Genomic DNA, 26,280 nt, shown 5'->3' on the forward strand with positions numbered 1-26,280 from the left:
TTAATTACCTGTTCTTGGGTGTGGCAGTCTGCTTAGATTGGCAGCAAATTACACCTGTGCAGTTCTGGAAAAAAAGAACTGATGGAAACCTGTTTCACTGTCAGATCAAATGATTGGTTCCCATCTGATCACCTCTTTTGAACGTGTAAAGTTTGACTGTTGAACACGCTCAACATGAAATTCGTAGCATCGTTCAAAACCAGAGTCTTCAGTTGTACAATCCATTCTACCAGAATTCTATTGCTCATAAGGCAACATGATATTCTGTAAAATTGAACAAAATGAAGGATTTCTCTGCCAGTTCCATACAAACAGATCTTCTGCTATGGTCAAATACCTGAACAATTGTGAGGCTTTTCTAAAGTAGTCGGGCCTGGTAAAATTAAAATGAGCATTTTAGGATATGGACTGCTTTGGAATATTCTCTGTCTACCGTGGAACAAGTAAAATTCTGGACTAAAGGTTTGGGTTCTGTTAGAGAACTCACATCAACTAATACTAAAAAGAATGTAATATTGTATTTGGTGTTGACATTTATCTTTTAAACTGTTATATCTTAACAGCAGATGGTTAGATAGATTGTTAGAAAGCCAGTTTGGTGTAGTGGTTAAGAGTGCAGGACTCTAATCTGGAGAACCAGGTTTGATGCCCCACTCCTCCACTTGAAGCCAGCCAGCTCTCTGGAGCTCTCTCAGCCCCACCCACCTCACAGGGTGTTTTGTTGTGGGGATAATAATGACATACTTTGTAAACCACTCTGAGTAGGTGTTAAGTCATCCTGAAGGGCGGTGTATAAATTGAATGTTGTTGTTGTTGTTGTTATTTTCTATGAATTTTTACCCTTGTTGTCTCCTCTTTCTTTACAGGATGCATGTGCGCGCACGCACATGCGCGTGCACACACACACATTCACACACACACACATTCATATGCATGCACAAATGAACACATGGGATATATTAACAATATTCTGCCAATTGTCTGATAGACACTTCAGTGATCCATTAGAGATGCATTAATCTAACTTGCCTGTTCTTGCCCCCTGGGTGTTCTGAAGATGTATACCCTTTATATTACTCTGACAACTGATACTCCCTATAGTTATCATTTCAGAGATCAGCATCTGTTGAATATGTATCATACAGATGTGATTAAAGCCTGTAATTAAATTACACTGAAATCCTCAATTGTCCTTTATATGAACTACCTGAGATTTGAGACTGGTTTGGTCCTTTCAGCACATTCCTGTTTTCACATGCAAAAGCAAAAGCCCTCTGGGGCTAAGGATTGTTCTGATAGCAACATAACAAATTAGGTTTAACTGTCCAAAAGAACAAAAACAAAGAAGTCAATGCAATTGATTATATTTTAATGGAATAAAAGAACCTTCAATTAGGATGTAGGCTCAGATTTGACCCCAAGAATTGGGGAGGAGGGAAGTAATAAACTTTTGTTTTCAGTTTTCTTCAACTCAGTACTTTGCATATGGCTCCGCCTTAGGGATATATATATGAACCTTGCCCTGTTATGGTCTATAATTTTTATTTTTTATATTATAATTCACAAACAGACAATTATGCCAAACCAACTAAATATCTGTCCAAAACTATAAGATGTTTATCCAACTTCAATTTAGGCCTCAACTTTGTATAGCTGGGCAAATCTAAGCTTTTATGCTGGGCTGGTCTTTTTTAATGCTAGATTTTAATTAATAACTTGTAATGTTATGTTTTTATTATTTTTAATTTCTAAGCTGCCTCAGGCAAGTTCCTGGAGACACAACATTAAAAATGCTCTAAATTAATAAATAAAATACTATTGTGAAATGTTAGCAGGACCAAGCCTGATACTAAAAACAGTGACTTGTCTCTTTTCATACATTTTTGGATCTAAGGAAACAATGCCTATCGGCACATGTAGAGGACCTTTTGGCCACAAGAAGGTTCATTAAAAAAAAAAAGTTTTGTCCACCAGTCCAGCCACCAGTCCACTCTTTTGCCCACACAAGCAGAAAGAACAATGAGTATTCTTCAGTCAGGATTTGTAATGATAATTTATTTTAGGTTGTATTGGTCAATGTCTTGCATTGCCGTTTATTTAATTTCTTAGACACTACTACTGAAAAGTATGTCCTTTTAGCCCTGACAGTCTAGCAGACAAAAAAATTGTGCTGTTCAGCATATTACTTGGGAATACACAGGGGGTTCACTTCTAAATCACAAATTTGTAACTATCTTACTTTTCCAGCGAAATAATAATAACACTGGTCAGCATTGATTGCAAACTGCCTATCATCCCCCCTGCTTCTACTGGCAAAAAGCATGCATGTGGATACTTTGCACTTGCTCAAAGCTGTTTTTTACTTAGATCTTGACAGGCACGTTGTTGTGATGCTAAGTGGAACAACAAAAGCTGGTCGAAATTTGCACTCATAGGCCAAATTGGCAGGTGCCATTTTATGATGGCAAGTAGGGGGGGTGGGTGGGAATAGGACTCAACCAGTTCTGAAAGAGGGTGGGAATATGTTATTGATGAGAAACCAATAGGAATGACTTAACTATCACCATATGTTTCCAGTAGTGTGTAAATACTACCATTTAGGTGAAAAATCTGGTAAGCATTTGTTTTTGTTGCTGCACCAGCACCTGAATCCAATGGAACAAAGCAACTGCTAATTCCTTCACTCCTCAAAACAGAAAAAATGCCAGGTCCTTCCTTGCTGTGTGCTCCTACTTATAGTTGGTGGCATAGAACCCCTTCTGCCCCTGCTCTAGGGAGCAGATTAGAGGAGAAAGTAGCAACTTCTGATTTGGGATTTCCCACTACCTCATCTAGTTTCCCTGAGGGCCAAGCTACACATGACGAATGACACTTGAACAGCAAGTGTATTTCTCCATGTTCACTTGCCCTCCACTCAATCCACTTGCCGTTCAAGTGTCATTCGTCATGTGTAGCTTGGCCCTCAGTCATTTGGAAACCAGCCTTGATTGGCTTATCCAACTGGACATTTCCTACCCAAATTTCTTTTTAATGCCTCTTTCACTTCTTTATTTCTCAAGCAATAGATGAGAGGATTGAGAGCTGGAGTGATTACAGCATAGAAGATGGACACAATTTTGTTGAGGTTAAAGGGGTGGATTTTTCTGGGTCGGGCATACATGAAGACTGTTGTTGAGAAGAAGATGATGACCACAGTGAGATGTGAAGCACAGGTTGAGAAGGCTTTTTTCTTTCCTTGATTTGTAGGAATATGAAAAATTGAAATAATGATGAACAGGTAGGACAAGATGGTGATGGAGAGTGGCATCAAGAGGATGACCAAGGCCAAAATGAAATCCACCAGCTCAGCCACTGACATATCGGTGCAGGAGAGGTTAAGTACAGGAGAGATGTCACAAAAAAAGTGATTGATGACTCCAGGGCCACAGAAGCTCAGTCTAGAGATAAAGATTACCTCTACTAAAGAGATAGAAAAGCCACACACCCAGGGGAGCAAACCTAGCTGGAAGCACAATCTATGGGTCATGATGACAGGATAACGAAGTGGATTGCATATGGCAACATAGCGGTCATATGCCATGACAGCTAGGAGGACACATTCAGTACACATAAGAGAAATGAAGAAGTAAAGCTGGACCATGCAACTCTGGAAGGAGATCATTTTGTTCTGTGACCAGAAGTCTAGCAGGAGTTTTGGAAGTGTGACACTGATATACCAGATTTCCAAGAATGACAAGTTTCCCAAGAAGAAGTACATTGGCTTGTGTAGGTTCCGGTTGCCTTTTACCACTGAGATAATGATGAGATTCTCCAGGACTGTTAGTATGTAGGTGAGGAAGAAGACCACAAAAAGAAAAAGCTGGATCTCTAATCCAGTGGGAAAACCCATCAGAATGAATTCAGAGATGATTGTTTGGTTTTCCATCTTCAAAACAGTCCTTATCACTGTATACATCAGTGATGGGATCCTACACCTGCAGAACACAATTAGTAAGTCTTGTTATTTAATAATATAGGAAATGTCTAAAATAAAGGGAGATGTAGAGAAGACAAACTCTAATAAATCCCATTGAATTAGTAGAGGAGAAATGTTATTCTCCCATTGAAATCAGACTAAAAATACCAAATTTTGGAAGGCACAGTCCCATACATTTTAGATCTAAATAACAAGTTTTAACAATTAAATAGCAACTGTTATGATTTTTTCAAAACAGTTGTATATTCCATTTTGGTCAGCCATTTTTTAAAGGCATCAAAATCTTATTTAAATGTATGTTAAACTGAAATGTGTGATCTTGTCATATTTATGAGAAGGGTAAAAGATCAAGAAGAATGGTATATACCATTGTAAGATTCTTAAGTGAGAAGGGGTCACTAGTCCAAGCCTATGGTGAGTGCAATAAATCCAAAGCTAGAGGATCCCGGAGAGATGGTTGTCCAGCTGTCTCTTTAATACCTCCAGCAACATCTCGAGGCAACTGGTTCTTTTATTGAGCAGCCGTCATCATTAGGATTTTTTCTCAAATTTCTGCTATTAAAGATAGAAGCATTTATTGTATGTAGGCAAGTTCATTACAAAGAGACACAGTGAGTTGAGTGAAAAGAAGACATGTATCATAGATATCAGCACTAAAATATCCAGGTATAAAACCTCTCATATTAAAACATGACACCTTCAGATGCCCCTTTCCCTCATATTTCCCTAACTGTCAAAATAACAGTGACACTCTGTATGAACAGGTCAATGTCTGAAAGGAGAAATATCAGCTTTTCGGCTTCTAAGGGCTAAGCTACAAGTGACGAATGACACTTGAACGGCAAGTGTATTTCTCCCTGTTCACTTGCCCTTCACTTGATCCACTTGCCATTCAAGTGTCATTCGTCACTTGTAGCTTGGCCCTTAGAAAGAGCTTAAGCCCTTCAAAAGCACTGTGAGAAATTTGGTTCTGGGCTTTGTGAAGAGTGGATGATTCTGTTCTGTCCACTGTACCCTCCTATGAATTTCAGCCCATTAGATGAATAGATCTCAGGAGCAGGAGCAGAAGAGAACAAATCTTTGTCCTATTCCATCTGGTAATCCTTCTGGAACATGAAGCATGTAATTACATGCCTTCTCAGAGCCAAGCTACAAGTGACGAATGACACTTGAACAGCAAGTGGATCGTGTGGAGCGCAAGTGGAGGGCAAGTGAACAGGGAGAAATACACTTGCCGTTCCAGTGTCATTCGTCACTTGTAGCTTGGCCCTGAGTCTTCTCTATTCCAAGTTAAACATATCTTGAAGTGTTCAGGTTTTTCTGAAGTGGCAAAGCAAACACATACATATCCACTTTGGAAGTCAGTATGTCTGAAACACATGATGGTCACTGTTATTATTTTACTTACAGTGGGCCAAGCTACACATGACGAATGACACTTGAACGGCAAGTGGATTGAGTGGAGGGCAAGTGAACAGGGAGAAATACACTTGCTGTTCAAGTGTCATTCGTCATGTGTAGCTTGGCCCTGAGTCTCTAATGTTTATCGATCAACACACCCCACACTCACCTTGCATCCTGCTGCCACACCTTTTGTTCTCAGCACTGTAACCAGGTTTCTTCTAGCAGGCTTTTCTCAAGCTCAGCCTATGCATTGTTCTCCTCCTAGCTAGGCTGAGGAGCTAGGGTTGTAAACATGTACACATAGTTACTTGGTAATAAGCATCATTGAACACAAAAGGATTTACTTTTCTGTAAAATGTATAGGACCGAGGCTGCACATTGCTTTTTGTGAATCTCCTACCTCTCACCTTGCTTATTGCTTTCTTCCAGTTATTTTAACAACAGGTAGGTGTACATCCATACCATAAGAGGGGGAAAGATGCCAAAAATATTTTTTTTAAAGCACCAGAGAACTGTGTTATGCTCCAAATCTGGTTTTATTTTTGAAATCAAACCAGAAGAGACTTCTGGACATCATGGGTGGTATCCAGCCAGTTTTTAACCCAGCCCTTTCCAGTTCCCCTCCTTGTTAAATCTCCCATCTTCCTGCTGACTGCATCTAATTCCATATGGTATTTTTTGCATTCCTTGCTATAGTGCCCTACAAAGCAGCCATCTCAGGATGTTCAAGCAACAAATGGCTGGACCCAAACACTTTTTGTGATTTCTGCCTATTCCTCCCTCACCCCACCCAGCTCCTGTACCACAAGCCATGCAATTCAGAGACGATCCTCAATCCTCAGGACCAGCTTATCTGTATGACTATGACTGCACAGACAGCTTCAGTAGAAGGACATGACAAAGAGATAAGTGGATTTCTGTTCACAAATATTAGGGTCCTACTCAAATGCCTTGAGTTAAAGCTTTTGCAACTGTTTGAAAATTCCTGCCCCCCCCTCCCCATTCCCCTGGTAAGCATTTTGGAATTTGGAAATACATTTTAATAATATACATTTTAATAATATTAGCTTTATCGTGCTTTATGTTGTTCTACAATTTATAAACAAGTACGAGCATCACATCTGAATATTCATCAATGATGGGGGATGACAAAAAAGGAAATGAAAATGCATCACAATGAAGCTATAGGTTGATTTAATACACACTAAGCTTAAATTTGTTTTCTCAACCCAAAGTTTCTGTCCCAGCTATAACCATTTATCAGTGAACCTATGTGTATATAGCTAGAGGTTTGTGCATTCACCTATAGCATCTATGGACACAAAAAATCTGATAAATTCTCAACTCACTTTTAAGAGGTAGCAGGATCAGTGATGTGCCAAGGATAATTTTTTCTCTTAATTCGTCACTCTGTTGGTTTGAAATCATTTGTTTTATCATTTAGCACATCTAATTATGCAATATTTGCATACTGCAGATGGCATAATTATAACAGCTACCTTTCTCTTCATTCTCTACACGTATTATGTAGTGATAGCTTTTTATTGAGCCAAGTCTGTCAGCTCCCCCCCCCAAAAAAACCCCACAAGTGCATGCATTTTCATAATTAATGAGTAAGCAGACATCTGCCTGAACCCATATGAATGAATCTGCAGAGGAGGGATTTTTTAAAAAAGAAGCAATATCTAAAGTGCACTGCTGCTCCTGTTCTTATGTGTTCCCTCTCTGTTAATTTATCTGATATTTTTAGTTAACTTGTACAACCCTATATGGAGGGGGGCAGCACTTGTCCAATTAGATAAGGCCAGCATAACTGTCCACAGAGGGAATTTGATGCTGTTTTATATTTGGTCAACTAATTTTGATGCAGTGCTACCATGGTAGCTGTTTGAGCCAAGGCTGCAGTAGGGAAATATCACACAAGAAAGGGGGCTAGAAGTAGCAGGGGAAGGTATATCTCTTATTGAACGTATGTTGCAGACAGTTGGAGGGACCTCACTTGAAGAAAGGCCCACAGTCCTCCTTACTGACCATGTGCTTCAGTGTGGCTTTCCCTTTTTTCACTGCCTCTTCTGCTTCTTGGTAATTCATCTAAAACTTTACTTAGGTCTTCTTACTACTGGAAGAGATGGGAATGAGGTGGTCAGATACTGAGGATAAAAAATGGACTGAACCATATCAGCCACCAAGAGAGAGAGGAGAGGAAGCTGCCACCAAGTTCTCATTTACACATGCAAGATAGTAAGATGATAGAATTCTGATTTGCTAGACTGGACTGCATTACTGAAGGGTCTTCCTGGTGATGATTTTCAATCCTGAGTACTCTTTCACTTTAAAAAATCCCTGCAAATAGAAACCTTCTCAGCAAAGAAAGACTCTGTGTTTGTGTGTGTAAAATATTCTTCCTGCTTTGCCCATTTTCTATTTACATGGAACTAGGATTTAAAGTCCCCTGTTGGGAGGGTAAGATCTTCTGCTTCCAGTCTCACCCCCCACCAATGGTTCCCACATGTTCCAGAACATTTTGGTGTTGAGCAGGGTATGATGTCCTTCCCAGCATGATGTGGAAGCGAAGGGTCACCCTGGGGGCTAATTCATGAAAAATAGTTTCTAGGACTAAGAGCGGACTGGGAAATGAAAATGGCCCTGGAACAGGTAGAGTTACCAGGTTGAGCCTGGCAACTGACAGGAATGTTGGAGTGGGGGCATGGGGGACATCGTTGCAATCACAATTATGTCAGTTCTGGGGAATGCCTGGAATTGATAGCAGTATCTCTATAAATTGCCAGAAAAATTGTTTTAATATAGAGTTTTCAGTGATTCCAAGAGCTACATCCATAATTCCCAGGTTTCCCTGGAAGTGACATCTTCATACTCCAAATATCAGTGAGGGTTTTTTTTTAACTTTTCCCCACGGCAACTTGGAGCAGTGGCGGGAAATGGGAGCTAGGGATGGAGGATCTTCTGACCAAGGTCTTGCCAGCCCTAGGAACTAGCCAAATTGAGTGACCTGGTGGTGCTATAAACCAGTTCTGCAGGGATCACTCAACTTAGTGGTGCAAACAATGGATGTTAGCTCATCCATTGCTTTTTCCTGAAAACTGGCAGCAGTGCAGGACAAGACAATTGGTCGTCTGACACCAATTCCCACTGTGGATGAAGGGTTGAGCAAAGTGGCCCCTGAGGTATTGAGAGAATACCTGGGGCTTAGCTCTGCTTACTTCTGACCACCAGTGCCCCTTGAGGACAATGCCCATCGTGGGGCCTTGCAGGGGTCTATCCAATAAAAGCATCCTCTTCCACCAGCCCTCTAGCCCCACAAACACACCCCCTTCCCTCCTGCCCTCTTCAGCCCTGGAGCAGGCAAGGATCTGACTAGTTGCCATTTCTCTGGTCTGAGAGTTCAGCTATAGAGGGCCCCCAGTACCCCCTCCCTTTCAAGAGACATCCCTCTATTGGGGAGGGCATTACCAAATGACAAATCAAGCTAGAGATGAGTGACCAAGAAAGAGTAAAACAAACTGTTTTATTTAACAAGATGGGCAATCGCCGAACAAGTGTGGGGGGAAGACACTTATGAGCAATAGATATATTGGGATACTTTTCAATAAGCTTGGCAAGATTAATACATGAAGGAGCAGGCAAGAAAACAATGAAGCCTCTGAACACAACTAACTGATTGGTCCTTACAATTCCTGGCCATTCCTGGGTCTAACCCTCCCTCCCCGGGTGATGGAGTCTCTCCTGATGGTAGCTTCTTCTCTGCCTGACAGCTTCCAGGAGAAGAATGCCTTCTAGGGTTGCCAGGATCCTATACCCTACTACTGGGAGTAGGGGGACATGGCACTTACCTCATGTCCTGAGCGTTCTTGTCTTTGCACAGGTGCATTCTTGGGGACGTGCACATCATGCCGGCCACAGGCATGCTCCCATGCTTCACATGGCACTAATTTTGGCACGTTTGGAGCCAAAATTGACTCCAATTAAATGTGGGAGCATAGTGGCCTGCATGGGAACATTACTTCATGAAGTGACGTTGTCATGCCTCCTTGGAGCATACACACCATGTGTTTTCGTGTGGTGTCTGCTGGTGGCAGGTGATCTCTGCGGGCAGTGCAGGATGTCCCAGCAGGCAAGAAGATAAACCACTGGCACATTGCCCACCACTGGCAGGCACCTGGGATCCCTAATGCATTCCCTTACAGGGAGGCCTTATACTAGTTCTCCTGTGGCAAAGCCTCTTTGGTGTTGATTGGCCTTCCTTTTTCCTCCAATTTCTCTCAGGGCCAAGCTACACATGACGAATGACACTTGAACGGCAAGTGGATTGAGTGAACAGGGAGTGAACAGGGAGAACAGGCAAGTGAACAGGGAGAAATACACTTGCTGTTCAAGTGTCATTCGTCATGTGTAGCTTGGCCCTCAGTCCAATCCTAAGGTTTGGAAGGATCTTGGGAAATTTAGGCCTGCTGGAGAATTGGCAGACAGGCCTACTGGAAACTTACTCTGTGCCTCAGGCTTCCATTATCAGGACAGCCCCACTGAGAAATTTCCTTGTCAATTAAATGACCAACCCATCTCAAACTACTACTAAACTGCAACAGTAGAGCATTTCTGGTATCTGTTCAACCTTGATTCCCCTTTGGCATTTTTTTGGCATGGGGGAGCAAATATGGTTAAAATGTTTGGGAGTGGGGTAGGTTTTTTTCTAATCTCTGTATTTCTTCTGCACAGAGTTACACTGATGCAGTGTTACCCCCTCAGACCTTTGGGGAACAGCAAAATAAGTGGGGGAAAGGAAGAGTAAATGAGAATGCATAGAGAGAGAGGCAGGCACAGGTAGGAAAGAGGGGGAAATAAAAGAAAGAAGAAAGAGACAAGAAGGTTTGGAGGATTAGCGAGAAATTGAGGTGCCTTGAAAGGAATGGGAAATTAAGAAGACACTTCCCACCATACAAATTATTTTGTGATGGAGTTATCTGCATCTTGAGTTTCCTATCTCCTGCAGAGGACATAACTGTGCAGCTGATGCCTCTTGTAGTTTACCTCTTAAAGATTATGGCATACTAGGGGTTAATGTACTCTATGTAGGGTTGCTAGGGTTCCAAGGTGCCCGGTGGTGGTGGGCAAACTCCCAGGGGTTTGCTCCCTTGCCTGCCAATATGCCAGCAATCAGCGGGAGGTGGCAAGCCCCCAGAGGTCACCCTCTGGCAGGCTCCCCTGGAACATGCTCCCAATGGGCGTGCCAATGTCATTCGCGGAACTGATGTCATTGCACCGGCTACGGGAGAGCTTCCACAGAACAAATTGGCCCCACGTGGAGTGCAGGAGTGCTCCTGTGGCCAGTGCAATGACATCACTTCTGAAAGTGACATCATGGCATGGGCACCAGGGCATATATGTGCTTTGTCTGTATGCAAAAGGAGACCACGCCAACAGCACAAGGTAAATGCCAAGTCCCCCCCCCCCTCCCAGATCTTCAGATATCTTTCAGTTTTCCAGTTGCTTAAATTAGTGAACTTGGAGAGATGCTTGATGGAGAAAAAATCCAAGTAGCTTGAAAAAATGAAACTTAAACAAGTTGTAAGATTTCTGGCTAATTAGCAAACATACCACTTAATAAAATTGGTGTTAGACATAAAACCAGCTGTGAAAATTAACTTTGGAAATGGTCCCCCAGTTTAAAAGCAAGAATTTATTTTCACAGAGTAAGCATCTGTTACAAAGCAATTGTTCCACCCAGTGGCAACTCTATAGTTGTTCCATTTGCTGGGAGTGTGAGCACTGTATGTGTTTCCAGGATTCCTGATGGTGGCAAGCCATCTCCATGGGGGTTGCCATCTCCGAAAAGGGAGGTCCTTAAGTGTGGAAGAAACTTTGCCAAGCAAAGTGGTAGGATATAAAACTTAGAAATGCAGGCATTTCCCAACATTATTTTTTGTGATTGTTGTGTATAAAATGTGTGCAAATAGCATAAAAATGGTCTATAAGGTAAAATAACATTGTCCCCTATGTGCTATGTCAGACTGCATTGAGGTTAAGAATCACACCAGACACTTGCCTGGGTTAGAAATGGCCACAATTTTATTGATTACAGCTGGATGGAGCATTGGTCTGGCATCTGGGCACAGATTCCCATTGGCATCGTAGGCCTGGCTGCCAACTGATGCATCACCCGCCAGCCTCCTGCTGGCACCTCAGCACATGTTATTCCATCACCGGCCCTGCCTGGCAACCCTTGCTTCCAGATCTGTCGGGGTGAGAAGTCCCGAAGGCCCACTCACCCTGTTGGGATCCGGCCCAATGCCTCAAAAACCACCACAGAAGGAAGGCTGAAGGCCTGACTCCCGCCAACACTCCAGCTGCTGCAACCAAGAAAAATGGAGCCACCCCCAGGGTCCCCGACGTCACCCAGAGGAAGGTGAAAAAACCCCAAGAGGCCTTGGCCAATCTGGCCCCTGCAGGAAAAAATTCCTCCCTGACCCCTGAAGGCGACTGGCATAAATGGCCCTCAAGATCTCTGCCAGGACCCCCAGGGGGCCCATTCGCATCCCCCAGCCTGAGCTGTACCAGTTGTCAATCACATCATGGTGTCGCCGGCCACGCCGTCTCTCCTCGGGGGATGCCGTGCCTGTAACTAGATCACACAACATTAGTATATTCTCTCCTGACATAATCCATGTATGCTCTGGAAGCCCACCTGCCAATGGTTTTTATACGGTCAGTGCACAACCCCACCTCGGCCACTGTGCTTGCTGCCCCAATGCAGAATGAGTGGGACCTGTATTCAGCCGGTGGGAGGACTGCTGCTCTCAGGCTGGACCTAAGGACAGTGGTGAACTGGTACCTGGTGAGCAGTCTGCTGTTGGCGTGCACCAGGAGTTGGCCCGGTGTGGCTGGGTGCCTATCCAGGTACTCCTTGACTGCCCGTACCAGGCAAGGAGCCCCCTGCCTTGGAGCCAAACCACTGCTCAAGGGCCCTGCTGGTCAGTCTTGGACCGCCAGCCCTTGAAAAGCAACCCACCAGCCCTGAGTGAAATGTCTGCCCATGCCAATGCCCTGCTGGTCTGGTACCCCGCCAACGCTGTCGCCAGCTCACTTCCGTAGAATGCAAGGCTGAAGGCTGCCCTGAACAGTGTGACCTCAAAGGATGAGTGGCATATCACACCCAGTTGCCCCAAAATGACCTGAAAAATGTCAGCCGTGATGGGTCATCGGGAGTCCCGGCGAGGAGGCTCCCAGCGGGCCCAACCCGCCATGGCCCAGAGGGCCAGGAAGCTGCCTGTTGGGTCAGGCCACCACATTGCCTTGCAGAAGAACAAGATGGCTGCCACATGCAACCTAATGGTCTTGGGTGCGTATCCTGCTTCATCCATCCATGCCAGATATTCCAATAGAGTCTCCTCCAGCATATCCTCTTTCATCCGGGCAAGCTGCTTCGAGAGGAATGCTGTGAATGCAGTGACAGCTGCCCCGTATGCCCGCCTGGTAATTGGTGCCAGCGAATTCAAAACTCCCTGCAGGATCCGATGTTCCAAAGTTCCCACAGCCCCTATGGGAAGGGGTCTGGGTGTTGTTCTGTGTCTGGTGCCATCTCCTGAAACCAGTCTTCCTGAAAGCGAGAAAGGGTGTCCGCTATGTTGTTGTCAACCCGGGGTATGTGGTGTGCTCCAAACACGATGTTGTGCTGCAAACCCAGGAGTACCAGTTTGCACACCAGCCGCATAACATGCTCTGAATGTGAAGTCTGCCTGTTCACCACTCGCACCACCACTTGGTTGTCACACCAAAAGAGAACCTTACTATTGTGGAACTGGTCCGTCCAGAGTACTATTGCGACCAGGATCGGAAAGAGCTCCAAGAACATAAGGTCCCTGAGAATGCCCTCCCCCAACCAGGCCACGGGCCACCTCTGAGCGCACCAACGACCCTCCCAGTACACTCCAAATTCCACGCCCCTGGCAGTGTCAGAGTGCACTTGGAGGGATGCCCCTAGGTCGAGGGGCTCCCGCCACCAGGACATGCCGTTGTAATCCCGCAGGAAGGTGTCCCAGATCCGCAGATCCGCTTTTAGCTTCTCATTGACCCAAATGTGGTGATGCGGCACCGTCACCCCAGCCATTGTTCTGGCCAGTCGGGCACAGAACGGCCTCCCTTGTGCCACCACCCTGCAGTCAAATTTCAGGCTGCCCAGGAGTGATTGCACCTCTCTCAGTGTCTTCTTCTTAGCCTTAAGCATGAATGTCACCTTCTCCTGAAGTCCCTTGTGCTTTTCAAGGGGTAGTTTGCAGGTGCCCTGCACAGAGTCTATTTCTATCCCCAGGAATGATAGGCAGGTGGAGGGACCTTCGGTCTTCTCTTGGGCCAGCGGGATGCCTAGCTCCACGGCCAACCCCTGGAACAGGCCCAGGAGCCTCTGGCATTCACCACTGCCCGCCAGCCCCACCATGAAAAGATCATCCAGGTAATGAGAGATGAATGGGGAGCAAGCCAGATCTTTCAGTGCCCACTTGAGAAATGTGCTGTACGTCTCAAAGGCCGAGCAGGTCACGGCACAACCCATAGGCATGTCCTTGTCTATATAACACTTGTCCTGAAATTTGAACCCCAAGAGGCACCAGTCCTCCGAGTGGACAGGCAGTAGCCGGAAGGTGGATTGTATGTCATACATGGCCATGAGTGCGCCACAGCCACAGACCTGCACCAAATTGACAGCCTAATCAAAAGAAGCATAGTGCACGGTGCAGAGTTCTGGTGGGATTACCTCATTCACGAATGCGCCTTTCGGGTAGGACAAGTGATGTATCAGTGGAAACTCTCCCGGCACCTTCTTTGAGACCACGCCAAGTGGGGAGACCCTCAGGTTAGTAATGGGAGGTGCACTGAATGGGCCAGCCACTCGCCCCACATTCACCCCCTTTCGTATCTTAGCCGCCACCACGCCAGGGATGTCCCATGCCAACTTCAGGTTGGGAGCATCTGTGGCAACCCATGGGCCCACATACAGTATCTTAAAACCTTCCTTGAACCCCTCCTAGAGCATAGTGGCAGCCGCCTGGTTGGTGTTGGTGTATCGCTGCAGCCAAGGGAGACCAGCCGGGGAGACCAGTGTCCGGGCGAGAGAATGCTAACCCCTGGGCTGGCTGCCTCACTTCTTCCCAGGACCTGCGGCGCTACCCTGGCCGCCTTCTGCTGGTGCCCGGCTCCCATCATCCCCTTTGGCTCTGTTCTCCACTGCTCCCCCTCGAAAGGGCCATTGAGATCTGGTGCCCCTGGGGCAATCTCACCATGGATGGTGGCCACGGCAGTCCTTGCACATGTGGTCAAAGCAGCACCTTGTCTTACGGCAGCCCCCTACATTGAATTCCCAGCATGGCCATCTAGTGGTGTGTCGCCTGAACCCTGAACCCTTAGCCTGGGGCTGCTCCCCAGTGCCGCTGTTATTAACCATCCGTAGCCAGCCCATGCTGTCCGGCTGGTCCCAGCGAGTGAGATCATTACTGGAGGCCTTCTTCCCGAAGGTTTAGTCGTATTTCAAGGCTGCCCGCTTGCCTGATGTGGCCTTTATGTGCATGAACTCCCTCATGTGCATGGTCAGGTGCCAAGCACGTTTGGGGTATACTGCCTGAACCACCCCTGCGTACTCGCAGTACCCCAGAATCCAATTAATGAAAGTGTGCCCAGCTGGCCGCTCTCTGTCATGTCATCTGCGCTTTCTGGGGGATCTGCTGTCTCCCACTGGCTCCTGTGATTGCAGCAGGGTGAACACGTCCACATAGTACCCATTCAAGATGCATTCCCTCACCCGAGAGGGCAGATGGTACCCAATAGGAGCCTCACTGGGAACCACTGGCGGTGGGGATTGCCCATGACGAGCTGAGTGGGGGTGGTCCCATGCTGCCCAGGCCCCTGTGTTGGCTCTTCCCTGAGAGCACTGCTCGGCCACCACTGGGTGCCTTGCAGAGGCCACCCATGCCACTGGGTGCCCTGCGAGGGTCCCCCATGTCTTGCAGGGTGACCCCGCCGTGACCCTTGTAAGCGGGACCCAGCAGGTGGTGGCGGCTGCCACCTTGCTCCTGGAACTCGAATTTGGTGCCATCCTGTGAAAGACAAAGAGAAGAACTGCCCACATCTGTGAGGCAGTCACATGAGCCCGTGCCACCTGCTGAGGCTGACCAATGCAACGTGCCATTTCCAGCATCTGTCAAAGGGTTGCAGTGTCCCAGTTATGAAATTCCTGGAGATAAAGGGGGGTGAAGCCTGGCAAGGGTGGGGTTAGGAGGGGAGGAGCCAGAAGTGGTGTGATGCCATAGCGTCCTCTCCCCAAAGGAGCCCTGTGCTCCAGGGAAACTGATCTCATGCACCTGGAGATCAGCTGAATTCCAGGAGATCTCCAGCGACCACCTGGAGGCTGGCATCCCCATTAAGTCAAGCTGGGAGCTGTAGGGGACCAATCCTGGGCCCTCCCTTGCCAGATCAAGGTGCAGCCCCTGATGCCAAAAAACCCCTCCTGGCCAGGCCCGTGGGGGAGTATGAAGCAGGCACCCAGCGAAGCCAAAGGGTGGCTGCCAACCAGCCGCAGCCAGGCCAGGGAGTGGGGGGACCACTAGCCAGCCATAGCTGGGGCAGGGCCTAGGCAGTGCTAGGCTGCCTGGCCAACCTCAAAGGGAGAAGGCCAGGCAGGCCTGGGCAGTGCCCGGCACATGCCATGGCACCTCACGGCAAAGTCCCCTGCCATCCCCGCCCCCATCAGAGCCCAACACATCCCCAGGCCCCAAGCACCTCGGCACTGAAGGCCCCCGGGCCCGGGCAGCAGCGGCGCAGCTGCCTGTGCAAGCAGCAAGCCGGGCAGCCCCAGCCTGCATCGCGCTGGATAAAGGCCCCCCACTCCTAGCCCATGAAGGCCACCGGGCAACCACCGGGCCATCGCGTGGGCAGTGGGAGAGGCAGCCGCGATTGCGCTGCTGGGGAGAAGGTCCCCAAGCCCCGTAGCATGCTATCCCACCCCCAGGAAATGGGAGAGCCCACCCAATTATCTGCCCTCACCTGCTGAGTGGCTGACACGCTGTTCCTGCAGATGCTTGGGTGAAATGGCTCTGACTATGCAGCTGGACCAGCGAGGGATGGACACTCCTCCTCCTTCACTAATCCCGCCTCCACTTCATCTTGCACCCGGGGCCAACCCAGCTTGCCGGTAAGTCATCAGCTTCCTTTTAAAATGGGGTAAAATGCCATAAAATTAATCACCAAAAGCAATAACCCAATTGAGGTGAACCAAAGCCAATGACAACATATAGAGCTGGAACCAGCCAGTTTTTTTCACTCAGTCTTGCTAAGTCCCCTCCTTACGATAGTCCCCATCTTACATTGCTTTTGCAGGACCTGTGATTCCCAGCATAGCCTTTTGGGTTGCCAAAGAGTTCCCATACTCCATTTTTCATAAGCAGAAATGCTGATTCAATCCACCCCATAGAAATAAAAAAGAAACTAAAATGGCCCTATCGACTTATTTCTAGTTCTCCTGGTGCACAGCAATTTAGTTGTGTAGCTCTTATGAGAGCCGTGAGAAGTCCCTTTCTGGTACTATTCCCCGGGGCATGAGAGGTGAATTTAGAGAAACTGTTGTTCAGTTAATTCCCCTGAACATGTCACTTGGAATGTCTTGGGGGAACAGATACTGTCTGGTGGCAGAGATTGCTTCCTGGTAGCAAATAAGATGCTTGTCTTTCTAATATGTTGTTTTATTTTTCAGATAATCATTCCATCATATTACAATACCAAATTATTGTAACAATGAAAATACTAGTAAGTATTCAGAAAAATTGGACAAATATATAGTCCTTCTTTCCTGATAAGAATTTCATTTAAACTTTCTGGGTATTCTAACTATTTTCACATTTATTCACCAGTTTGGATTTGCCAAAAATCTATAGGGTTGGATCTAGTCAGTTTTTTTCTGCAAAAGATCCCCTTCGACAACCAAAAAGGCTTTGCTGGAAATTACGTGTCCTGCAAGAACAAAAAACACATAAGTCAGTGGGGGAAATAGTTAAGGAGGATAACTTGGTGAGATTGAGTGAAAAAGCTTCCTGGATCCAACCAGCCCTGCTGGACCTTCTTAAATATTTCTTCTTAGTTTTTTTTTAATGCATTTATTTGAAAGGTGTTTTTTTTTATTTACAAGATTAAAGTCCAGTAGCATCTTGGATGCTTTCATAGAATTGGGACTCGAATGGGTGGTGCCATTATTCTTGTCCCAAAGACCTTGGGTCTAGGAAGAAAGGGCATGGTGTTCCTCCCTTGACCATTGGTAAAAGCTTGTCAAGGAGAAGATGGGGAGGTTTATAATTTTTCAGGGTCAGTGTCAGGGTAAACACATGCAGAATACAAGGATCTACCAACAGAGAGGGCCTGACTGTTCCATACCCCCAACAGATGCCCACACTGTGATCTGGTACTGGGTAAGTGTCACTTCTTTGGCTGCTCAACATCCTTATCTCACTATAAAATAAAGTTGGCTTTTGAATTCCCTCCATGTCCTCCTGCAGGGAGGTAATCACTGTAATTTAGTGGTTAAAAATATAAGCTGTGTTTACATCTCTCCTGTCCTGAACCATGATACCAGGAGCTGGCCTGAGCACATCTGTCTTTCCAGTCCTCAGCACCTTTGTAGACATTCTACAAAATCAGATTAATAATACTAACCAACTGTAGGGTATTGTTAACAATGTTTGGGGACTATGTACTAAAAAGTGTTTTTAACAAATGAAAATACTGTATGTGCTAATTATTATTGTTGTCATTGTTCTTATAACGATATGTTTAAATAGCCTGTGTTACAATAAGTTTTGTAAATCAGTTCATAATAATCCTTCCATTTTTTCCCTCTAGGTATACAGTTTTTTAAATCAAACCATCATCACAGAATTTATCCTTCTTGGATTTGGAGAGCACCCACAACTGCAGATTCTTCTGTTCTTACTGTTCCTAGTAATCTATGTAGTATCTATAACTGGAAACCTTCTCATTATTATGCTGGTTGTGACTGACAGGAACCTCCATACACCCATGTATTTCTTCCTGGGAAACTTGGCTTGTTTGGAGATTTGTTACACTTCAGTCTTCCTGCCCAGAATGCTGGCCAGCTTTCTGACAGGGGATAAAACTATTTCTTTCTCTGGTTGTTTTGTACAATTATATGTATTTGGTTTACTTTCACCAGCAGAAAATTGTATTCTATCCGCAATGTCTTATGATAGGTATTTAGCTATTTGCAAGCCACTGCAGTATCGATTGCAAATGAATAATAAGTTTTGTGTTTCTTTGGTAGTTGGATCTTGGGTAAGTGGCTGGTTTTGTGCCTCTGTTGTGGCTGCCTGGATGTCACAATTAACTTATTGTGGCTTCAATGGAATTGACCATTTCTTCTGTGATTTCATACCATTGAGCAAGTTGACCTGCAGTGACATTTCTTTGCTGATAGCAGTAGCCTTTATGTTATCTTTTGTTTTCACTTTTCCTCTATTTCTGTTGACCATAGCATCATACATTTTCATTATATTAGCTATTCTGAGAATACCCTCTGCCACTGGGAGGCAAAAGACATTTTCCACCTGTTCATCACACCTTATTGTTGTCATTATCTTCTATACCTCTATAATGATTGTGTATCTCCTTCCAGAAAGCCTCGTAATGAAAAGTTCATTAAAAGTGTTCTCTCTCGTTTATACTGTCATGACTCCGATGGTTAATCCCCTCATATATAGTTTGAGAAACAAGGAGGTTAAGGAAGCCTTGAGAAAACTGGTTAAGAAATTCAGGTCATCCTCGAGCTTTTAGCAATCATAGTAGAAGCTCTGGATGTTCAACGAATATAATAGAGGAAACTATGACAGTTGCAGGGTCTGCAGGTTTGTTCGGGACCACCACTCTTCCTCTGTGTTTCCATGGCTGCATCGTTCATCTGAACAGGGCCTTCTGCGGCTTCCACCCTGCAAATGGGCAACAACTGACTGTACACGCACATTCTCTGTTGTGGTCACCACCACCTTATGGAATGGCGTGCCTGATAGCTCCCACTGTCCTGGCTTTCCACTAATTATGCACAACTGAATTATGCAGAAAGGCTTTTTTACAGAGGCAAGAGCTCTGTACTACAAGGACATTGTTCAGAGAGATGATTTGGCAAAGAGATATGGATTGAACAGCAGTGTACTCTCTTTTGATGTAACTGTGCTCTTACTGGGTAGTTTCTGCATCGTTTAATAGATTATATTTAATTGCTTGTGCTTTGTTTCAGCATTGTTTCAGCTCTATATAGGACTTCTGCTTATTTTCAAATGTCTGCAAATCATAGTTTATTAAGTGACCATTGATCATATTGACTTCTCAGTGAGAACAATGGACAGACAGACAGACAGACAGACAGACAGATGCAATGTTGATGTTTAAACATTGTTTGAATAATTATACCTCACATTATTTTTGTGTCTATGTTCCCTCATAGAGAATTATGGAGAAGGCATAACACATTGGGAATCCTTTCCCTCCAAATCCAGATGTCCCCTTACAGATCTTAGAATTTAGTTCATAGTAGATGTCACAAACCCACGTCTCAGGCTTGGGCTGACCTTCCCCTACCCTGAGGTAAAACTCCTCTCTAAGCCTATGAAGCTGTATCCTGGGCTGGGAAGCCTTTAGTAGTGTGGTTGATGTTAAGCTTCAATTTTCTTTCTTTCCAACCATTCAGGAATATTAAAAACTAAAAACAAAGCCTGTTGTGGGAAAAAAATACAATGGGCTCTAGAAAGGGGAGGATGGGGAGGCAGTCATTCACTCCTCTTCCATCAATGATCCCAACCAGTGAAGGAGGGGGATAGGCATTGCTATCTGCTCTACAACTGATCTCAGCAATATGAAGGCGTAGTGGGCTTTGCCAGGCACCTGTGGCAAAGAAAGAAAAATTCTGGTATTTAAGTGCAGAAATCTGTCTCAACACATGTAAAATTTTGCTTAATATGCCATGGGTCAGCCTATTGAAATTGCGCGCTTGCGCAAAAGCCGTCCATTTTTTTAAAAAAAATTGTTTGAGCTGCCCGCCAGCAGGAAAAGGAAAAGGGGGGCTGGCTTCCAAAATGGCGGATCGTTTCAAGCAGTCGAGATTCTTCTTCGGAAGTCCTCACAAGCCGCTTATAAAGCGGAACGAAGTGAAATAAACGCAGGCGGGATACGACAGGTATTGTTGGGTACTGTCTGGTATTGTTGGGTTTGGGCGGTAGAACAGCGATATTATGCGCTGCACTTGAGCCCGTGTGGAAACGGCCAAGGTTTTCAGACTGTAAGCTTTTGAGAGTCAGAGCTCTTTTCTTCTGACTCTCGAAAGCTTACACTATGAATATCTTGTTGGTCTCTAAGCTGCCACTGGATTCAGATCTTGCTGTTCTATTACAGACCAACACGCCTATCCACCTAAACTATCATAACAGACAATGTGTGAATTATGGGAGCCCATGTGGTTTTCAGCCAGTGAAAAAGGAAGGAAAGGGTCTTTTTAGTCCATGATGGTGATCAGGAGACCTGCATGGACAAAGGCCAGTTATGATGGAGTTGTAGGACTGAGAGGAACTGAGCAACAGCGAGTGAAAATGCTGATTGGATACACTCCCTTTTGCTTATGTATTAATTAAAGAACCCACCATTCAACCTGGAAAGGAGCTCTCAACATGAAATTCCTTTTGGGGGTTCAGCTGAGGTTTGGAGGGACAGCTTTAGGATTTTGGTTGTCCTGGATCAAAAAGCAAGAAGTAGTGAGGGCAGAGTTTCCAGGATGTGCCGACTGAGGGAATATCCCTGAGCCCTCTGCCCAGTGACTCGTGGCAAGCAATGTAGGCCACATGCTTTATAATATAGTTCTTGGGGATTTTTACACAACTTACACAGAACTGTCTCAATGACAGCATATAGAAGTGATGATGATGATGATGATGTCAAAGACCAAGTAACACATTTACTTGAAGGATTCTGCTTCTTACAACCTTCTCAGTAGTCTCGAACTCATGAACTTTAACTATTGCCCTACCTTTTTGAACTCTAGGACCAGCCATGGACGTATTATTCCATTTGTGCAAAAGATAAGGCCCTGTGATAGATGGGCCTAACGAACTATTCAACTTAACATGAATTCTAATTCTGAATTGTGCCCTAGAGTGTTTAAACACACACACACACATAATGGGGCTAGGTACCAATGGGAGAGTTTTCTCAAAACCAAGAGAAGCCCTAGGTTTGTAGAAAAATCTGAAAACTAAAGCAAGCAAACAAAAATATTGGGTGTTAAAAACTCCCCAAATAGTAGAATAGAGCCAGTTTGATGTAGTGGTTAAGAGCAGCAGGACCGGGGTTGATTCCCCACTCTTCTGCTTGAAGCCAGCTGGGTGACTTCGGGTCCGTCACAGCTCTTCTAGAGCTCTCTCAGCCCCACCCACCTCACAGGGTGTTTTGTTGTGAGAATAACAACACACACTTTGTAAACCACTCTGAGTGTGGCATTAAGTTGTTCTGCAGGGCAGAATATAAATCAAATGTTGTTGTTGTTGTTAGCAACCTCAGAAGCTTTTAGAGTTGAATGCCCAGTGAGATATTGCATGAGCATTCTGGGATTTTGGTGGTTGATAGCCACCAAATATTGTCAATTTAATGAAAGTGTCAGTAAATGGAAATTTGCAGGGGTCTGGATGAAACTGAACAAGATAAAAGATGGAAGGGTGGGAAGGATGGAAAAGGAAGGGAAAAAGGAGAGGCTACAGGGGCAGAACCTAAGAAAGCAGGAGAGTGATTGGGAAAGAAAAAGTATGAAGAGGCTGAGGGGTGGGAGTGAAGGACAGAAAGGTGAAGACTGGTGGGGGAGATAAATGTAGGCTGGTTGGATAAAAGGGAAATGGGAGAGGCTAAGGGGCTGTCAAGGGGAAGGAAAGATGAAATAACAACAACAACAACAACAACAACAACAACAACAATTTGATTTATATACCGCCATTCAGGATGACTTAACACCCACTCAGAGCAGTTTACAAAGTATGTTACTATTATCCCCACAACAAAACAACCTGTGAGGTAGGTGAGTCTGAGAGAGCTCCAGAGAACTGTGACTAGCCCAAGGTCACCCAGCTGGCTTCAAGTGGAGGAGTGGGGAATCAAACCCGGCTCCCCAGATTAGAGCCCCGCACTCTTAACCACTACACCAAACTGGCTCCCAGTGTGGAGAAAGGGAAAATGAGATCCCCACCCCCCCACAATATGTCCTTGCAAGTCCTCCAGGCCTGTTGCAGAAGTGGTAAATGAAGAATCTTCGCATTGTTACCCATAATTCCAGTTATATTATTTTCTATTCTCTGGGGACTGCTAGTTTCTGTTCCTCTGACCCAATTAATAGTGCAATCCTAAACAGAGTTGCTCCAATTGTTGCCAAGTAGGCCCCCTCTCATGCTTTAAGGCCTGCCATGAACTGTGTTAAAGTTTCCTGCATCACTATTTTACTGCTGCACCAAAGTCTGCCCTGCACGTGTGTGTTCTGATGCACGTGTCAGTTTCCTGCCTGCGTGTCAATTACTTTATTGCTGCAATAGACTGTGTAGTTCACTGACTCCATGTTTGGTTAACTGCACAAAGGACCCTTTTTCTGGGCAGCCCTGCCCTGACCTGTACCTGGACTTCCCCGTGTGTGTGTTTGGACTTTGTTACAAGTGTGCCCCGTGCCTGCATTGCCATCTGCCACGGACCGTGCCTGTTCCCTGCTTTGGACTGTGTTTTGGGTGCTGTTTCCCCTGCCTCCATGGAAGCCTGCCTCATATGGGCCCAAGCCGCTGCTAGCAGTCGGGCGCCTGCCGGGGAAACCTCCAGCGAGCCTGGCTAGGCGCTCCCTGGTCAGTTCCCGCCTGGAGCCTCCCGCGAGCCGGTCGCCGAGCTTGCCCTCGCTACCGGGCAGCCTGCTATCCAGCCCCAGCCATGCCCAGCCGGCATCCATGTTCTCAGGCAGCCAGAAGACCCAGAGGAAGAGACTGCTTTGAGAAGCCATTTCGGCGAAGCGGGCACACCACGTCCGCAGCGAGAGCACCTCGCCCCGCTCTGCATATCTTAGGAGCCGCCCCGGAGAAGGAACTAAGTGCCGACCATCCCAAGCACTTAGAGAATGCATCTCAAAGAAACCTCCGCATTCCAGAGCTGATGACATCAGGACAAGCCCTGTCCGCTGGAACATCCATTCAGCCCACTTGGATTTCCCCCTCCCTCTTTTGTCCCCTCTTCCTGAGGTGTCACTCATCACGATCTGATTACTAAAGTGGCCCATCCAAGCCATTCAGTAGCCCATTAGAACCTTTGTTTTAATCTGTGAGAACCACCAAGTACAGCACCAGCCCCAGGGTACGTTTTGGGGTATTTAAGCTGGTCTCCCAGACCACTCGGTGCCTCGGCCATTCCCTATCCAGACCTCCTTGCTGTCCGTCTGTGGTTCCAGTGCTGGCATTGGGCCACCCTCGCTGTTGTGTCTCTGCTTCGCTTCAGGATAAGTGAGTATTCCCCACCATCGTTGGGAACCGGCTAATGCGAACGTCTCTGTATTTCCTACTCTGTATTTCTTAGATCTTGTGTGTTCTTTGTATGCTTGTGCAAGTTTAGGCTTACGCCACACTAAATACACGTGTTTGGAACCTATTTGTAGTCTGCCTCTTTTTCACTTGAGTGTCTGGGATCGGGACCTCCGTAGACATAGGTTAAGATCTGCGCTAATTTTAAGTTACAGACTGCTACAGCTAATTCCCCATTATAATAAAGAGCAGTTCTAGTAACATAATGTAAGCACATAGAGTTTAAGAGATGCACAGTGTAATCCTAAACAGAGTTATACCAATCTAACCCCGTTGAAATCAATGGGCTTAGACTGGAGTAACTCTTTTTAGGATTGCACTGTTAGACTAGAGTAATTTTGCACAGGATTGCATTGTAATCCACATGTTTCTATTAGACACATGTCACCGGGGTTAGTACAGAGGTTGCTATTACGGGAGTACAGCTTTCCTTTCCTAGTTGTGAAGATATACTACTGATCAATACAGTCATTGTGTGCCTTGGTCTATGAATAAATTACAATTACAAATGACAACGATACAGCTGTTACTATATCTACAGGGCCAGCAGGGAGTAGCTGAAAATTAACAGTTATCCCTTGAGCCTTTGCAGCCTAGACCCACTAATGAAAAGTCCATTACCAATAAAAAGGTCCAAGCACTAGCAAATGCAGTCCTTCCTGCCATAGCATTTCTTTCTTATACTAGAAAGGCAGTGCTTTTTATTTATTTTTTTTAAGTGCTGATATGTAAGTTGCACCAATTTCTACCGCTTCCTCTATCAGGATGGGACAGTCCCCTTCAAAGGTGCCAATGCTGGTGAGTACTGCCACTGAACAAGCCTGGAAGAAAGATATCGCGTTTTGGAAAGAAACTTTCTCTCTGATAAAATCACTTTCTGCTTTAATCTCTCTTGCTTTGAAAAAGGAAACAAATTTCCTTCAGAACTCGTGAACGCCAAATGTTCATGATGTAGGTTTTACAGGTTCTCAAAACCCAATAAGGTGTAGTGCTTTACTACAGTGCCTATATTCTCCTCTTTTTCATTATAAGTTACAGATCTTCTCCTGCAAGGTGTTTCATCAAATAGCAATCTGAAATCCTTTTCATATAACTGGCTATTATAGGACTATGGATGATCCATTATAGCTTTGCTTAGATGCAAGGTGTTCAAAAACCAATCCCTTGAAAAATTTAGGATTTCAGTTGTGCAACTGGGATGCTATTCTGATATAATGGTAGTGAAACTTACTGCAGTCACAACAAATGAAGCCTTGAGGTGTCATTTTTTACTACAATGGAAACAGGTATATCTTTTAAAAAGACAGTTGCATGAAAGTAGTGGAATGTGCAGAGATTAATTTGTGGATGATGGTTAAAGATGCAAAAATTGCTGAACACATAAGGTATATGTTCAGAGTCATGAAATACCTGCAAAAATGGATTAGGCTAGTGGATCACCTTTACACTATTCAATGTTTGTCGGGGTCTTTTTGTAAAATGCATTTATCTTACCACACCTTTTTAAATATTTGTCTTTGCACTGTTTGTTATGGAATAATTGAGAAAGTTATAAAGCTGCTCAGCCAAACTGAACAAAAGATAGGATTGTAATGTTTTAATACCTTGTTTTACTTTTTTTTTTCCTGACCAGCCTGAACTTGAGTATTTTCTCAAACCACATCGAGAGCTTTGGGTCTGATCTGACTACAAACAACTGGTATTGAGCAGATGTGGGGTCATTCTCTAGTCTGATTTTAGATAAGACAGTAGATTTCTTCTTTGTGTTCTCCATTTTTCTGTGTCGTGATTTAAATAGTGTTGTTTGTTTGCTACCCATCCAAAGCCCTAGATAAGGGACAAGTTATACAATGAGTAGGTAAATGTAATTACTATCCATAACATCGTGCTTACTTAAACCATTGCTTTTCTTGGCCATGTTCATGTGTCCTCTCTCTCTCTCTCCCCACCCCTCCCCATGTCTCACACTAAGAATGAATATCCAGATCATTAGCTCAAAAACAAAGTGTGAGATGTTATAGGATATTAGCTAGCACAAAATAATTACATACAAGCTGTTCCTGATTGGCCACATCACAAGATCAATATGAAAACATGAACATTCTTCATTATTCCCTCTGCAATTTCTATCTTGCTGATGATTTTATGTTATTTATGAAACCCTGATGTTCTTATTCCCCCTTTCCCCCTCATTTGCCTTTTATTTGGTGATTTCTTATCATTTGAAGACAGAATAAGTATCCTTTTGACAGAAAG

The 26,280-nt window shown here is 45.1% G+C and overlaps 2 protein-coding genes across 2 annotated transcripts; one reads left to right on the forward strand and one right to left on the reverse strand.

The window, feature by feature from the left end:
- Positions 1-2,992: 2,992 nt before the first annotated feature.
- On the reverse strand, positions 2,993-3,955 carry LOC129339216 (olfactory receptor 6B1-like). Its single transcript, XM_054993815.1, has one exon. It carries the CDS (start codon positions 3,953-3,955, stop codon positions 2,993-2,995), a length of 963 nt encoding a protein of 320 aa, XP_054849790.1.
- A 13,802-nt stretch (positions 3,956-17,757) lies between these two features.
- LOC129339217 (olfactory receptor 6-like) lies at positions 17,758-19,219 on the forward strand. The gene is made up of 2 exons (XM_054993816.1): positions 17,758-17,841; positions 18,272-19,219. Exons 1-2 carry the CDS (start codon positions 17,758-17,760, stop codon positions 19,217-19,219), a joined length of 1,032 nt encoding a protein of 343 aa, XP_054849791.1.
- The last annotated feature ends 7,061 nt before the right edge of the window (positions 19,220-26,280 follow it).

This window comes from Eublepharis macularius, chromosome 12, assembly GCF_028583425.1.
Source record: "Eublepharis macularius isolate TG4126 chromosome 12, MPM_Emac_v1.0, whole genome shotgun sequence".
Taxonomy (NCBI): Eukaryota; Metazoa; Chordata; class Lepidosauria; order Squamata; family Eublepharidae; genus Eublepharis; species Eublepharis macularius.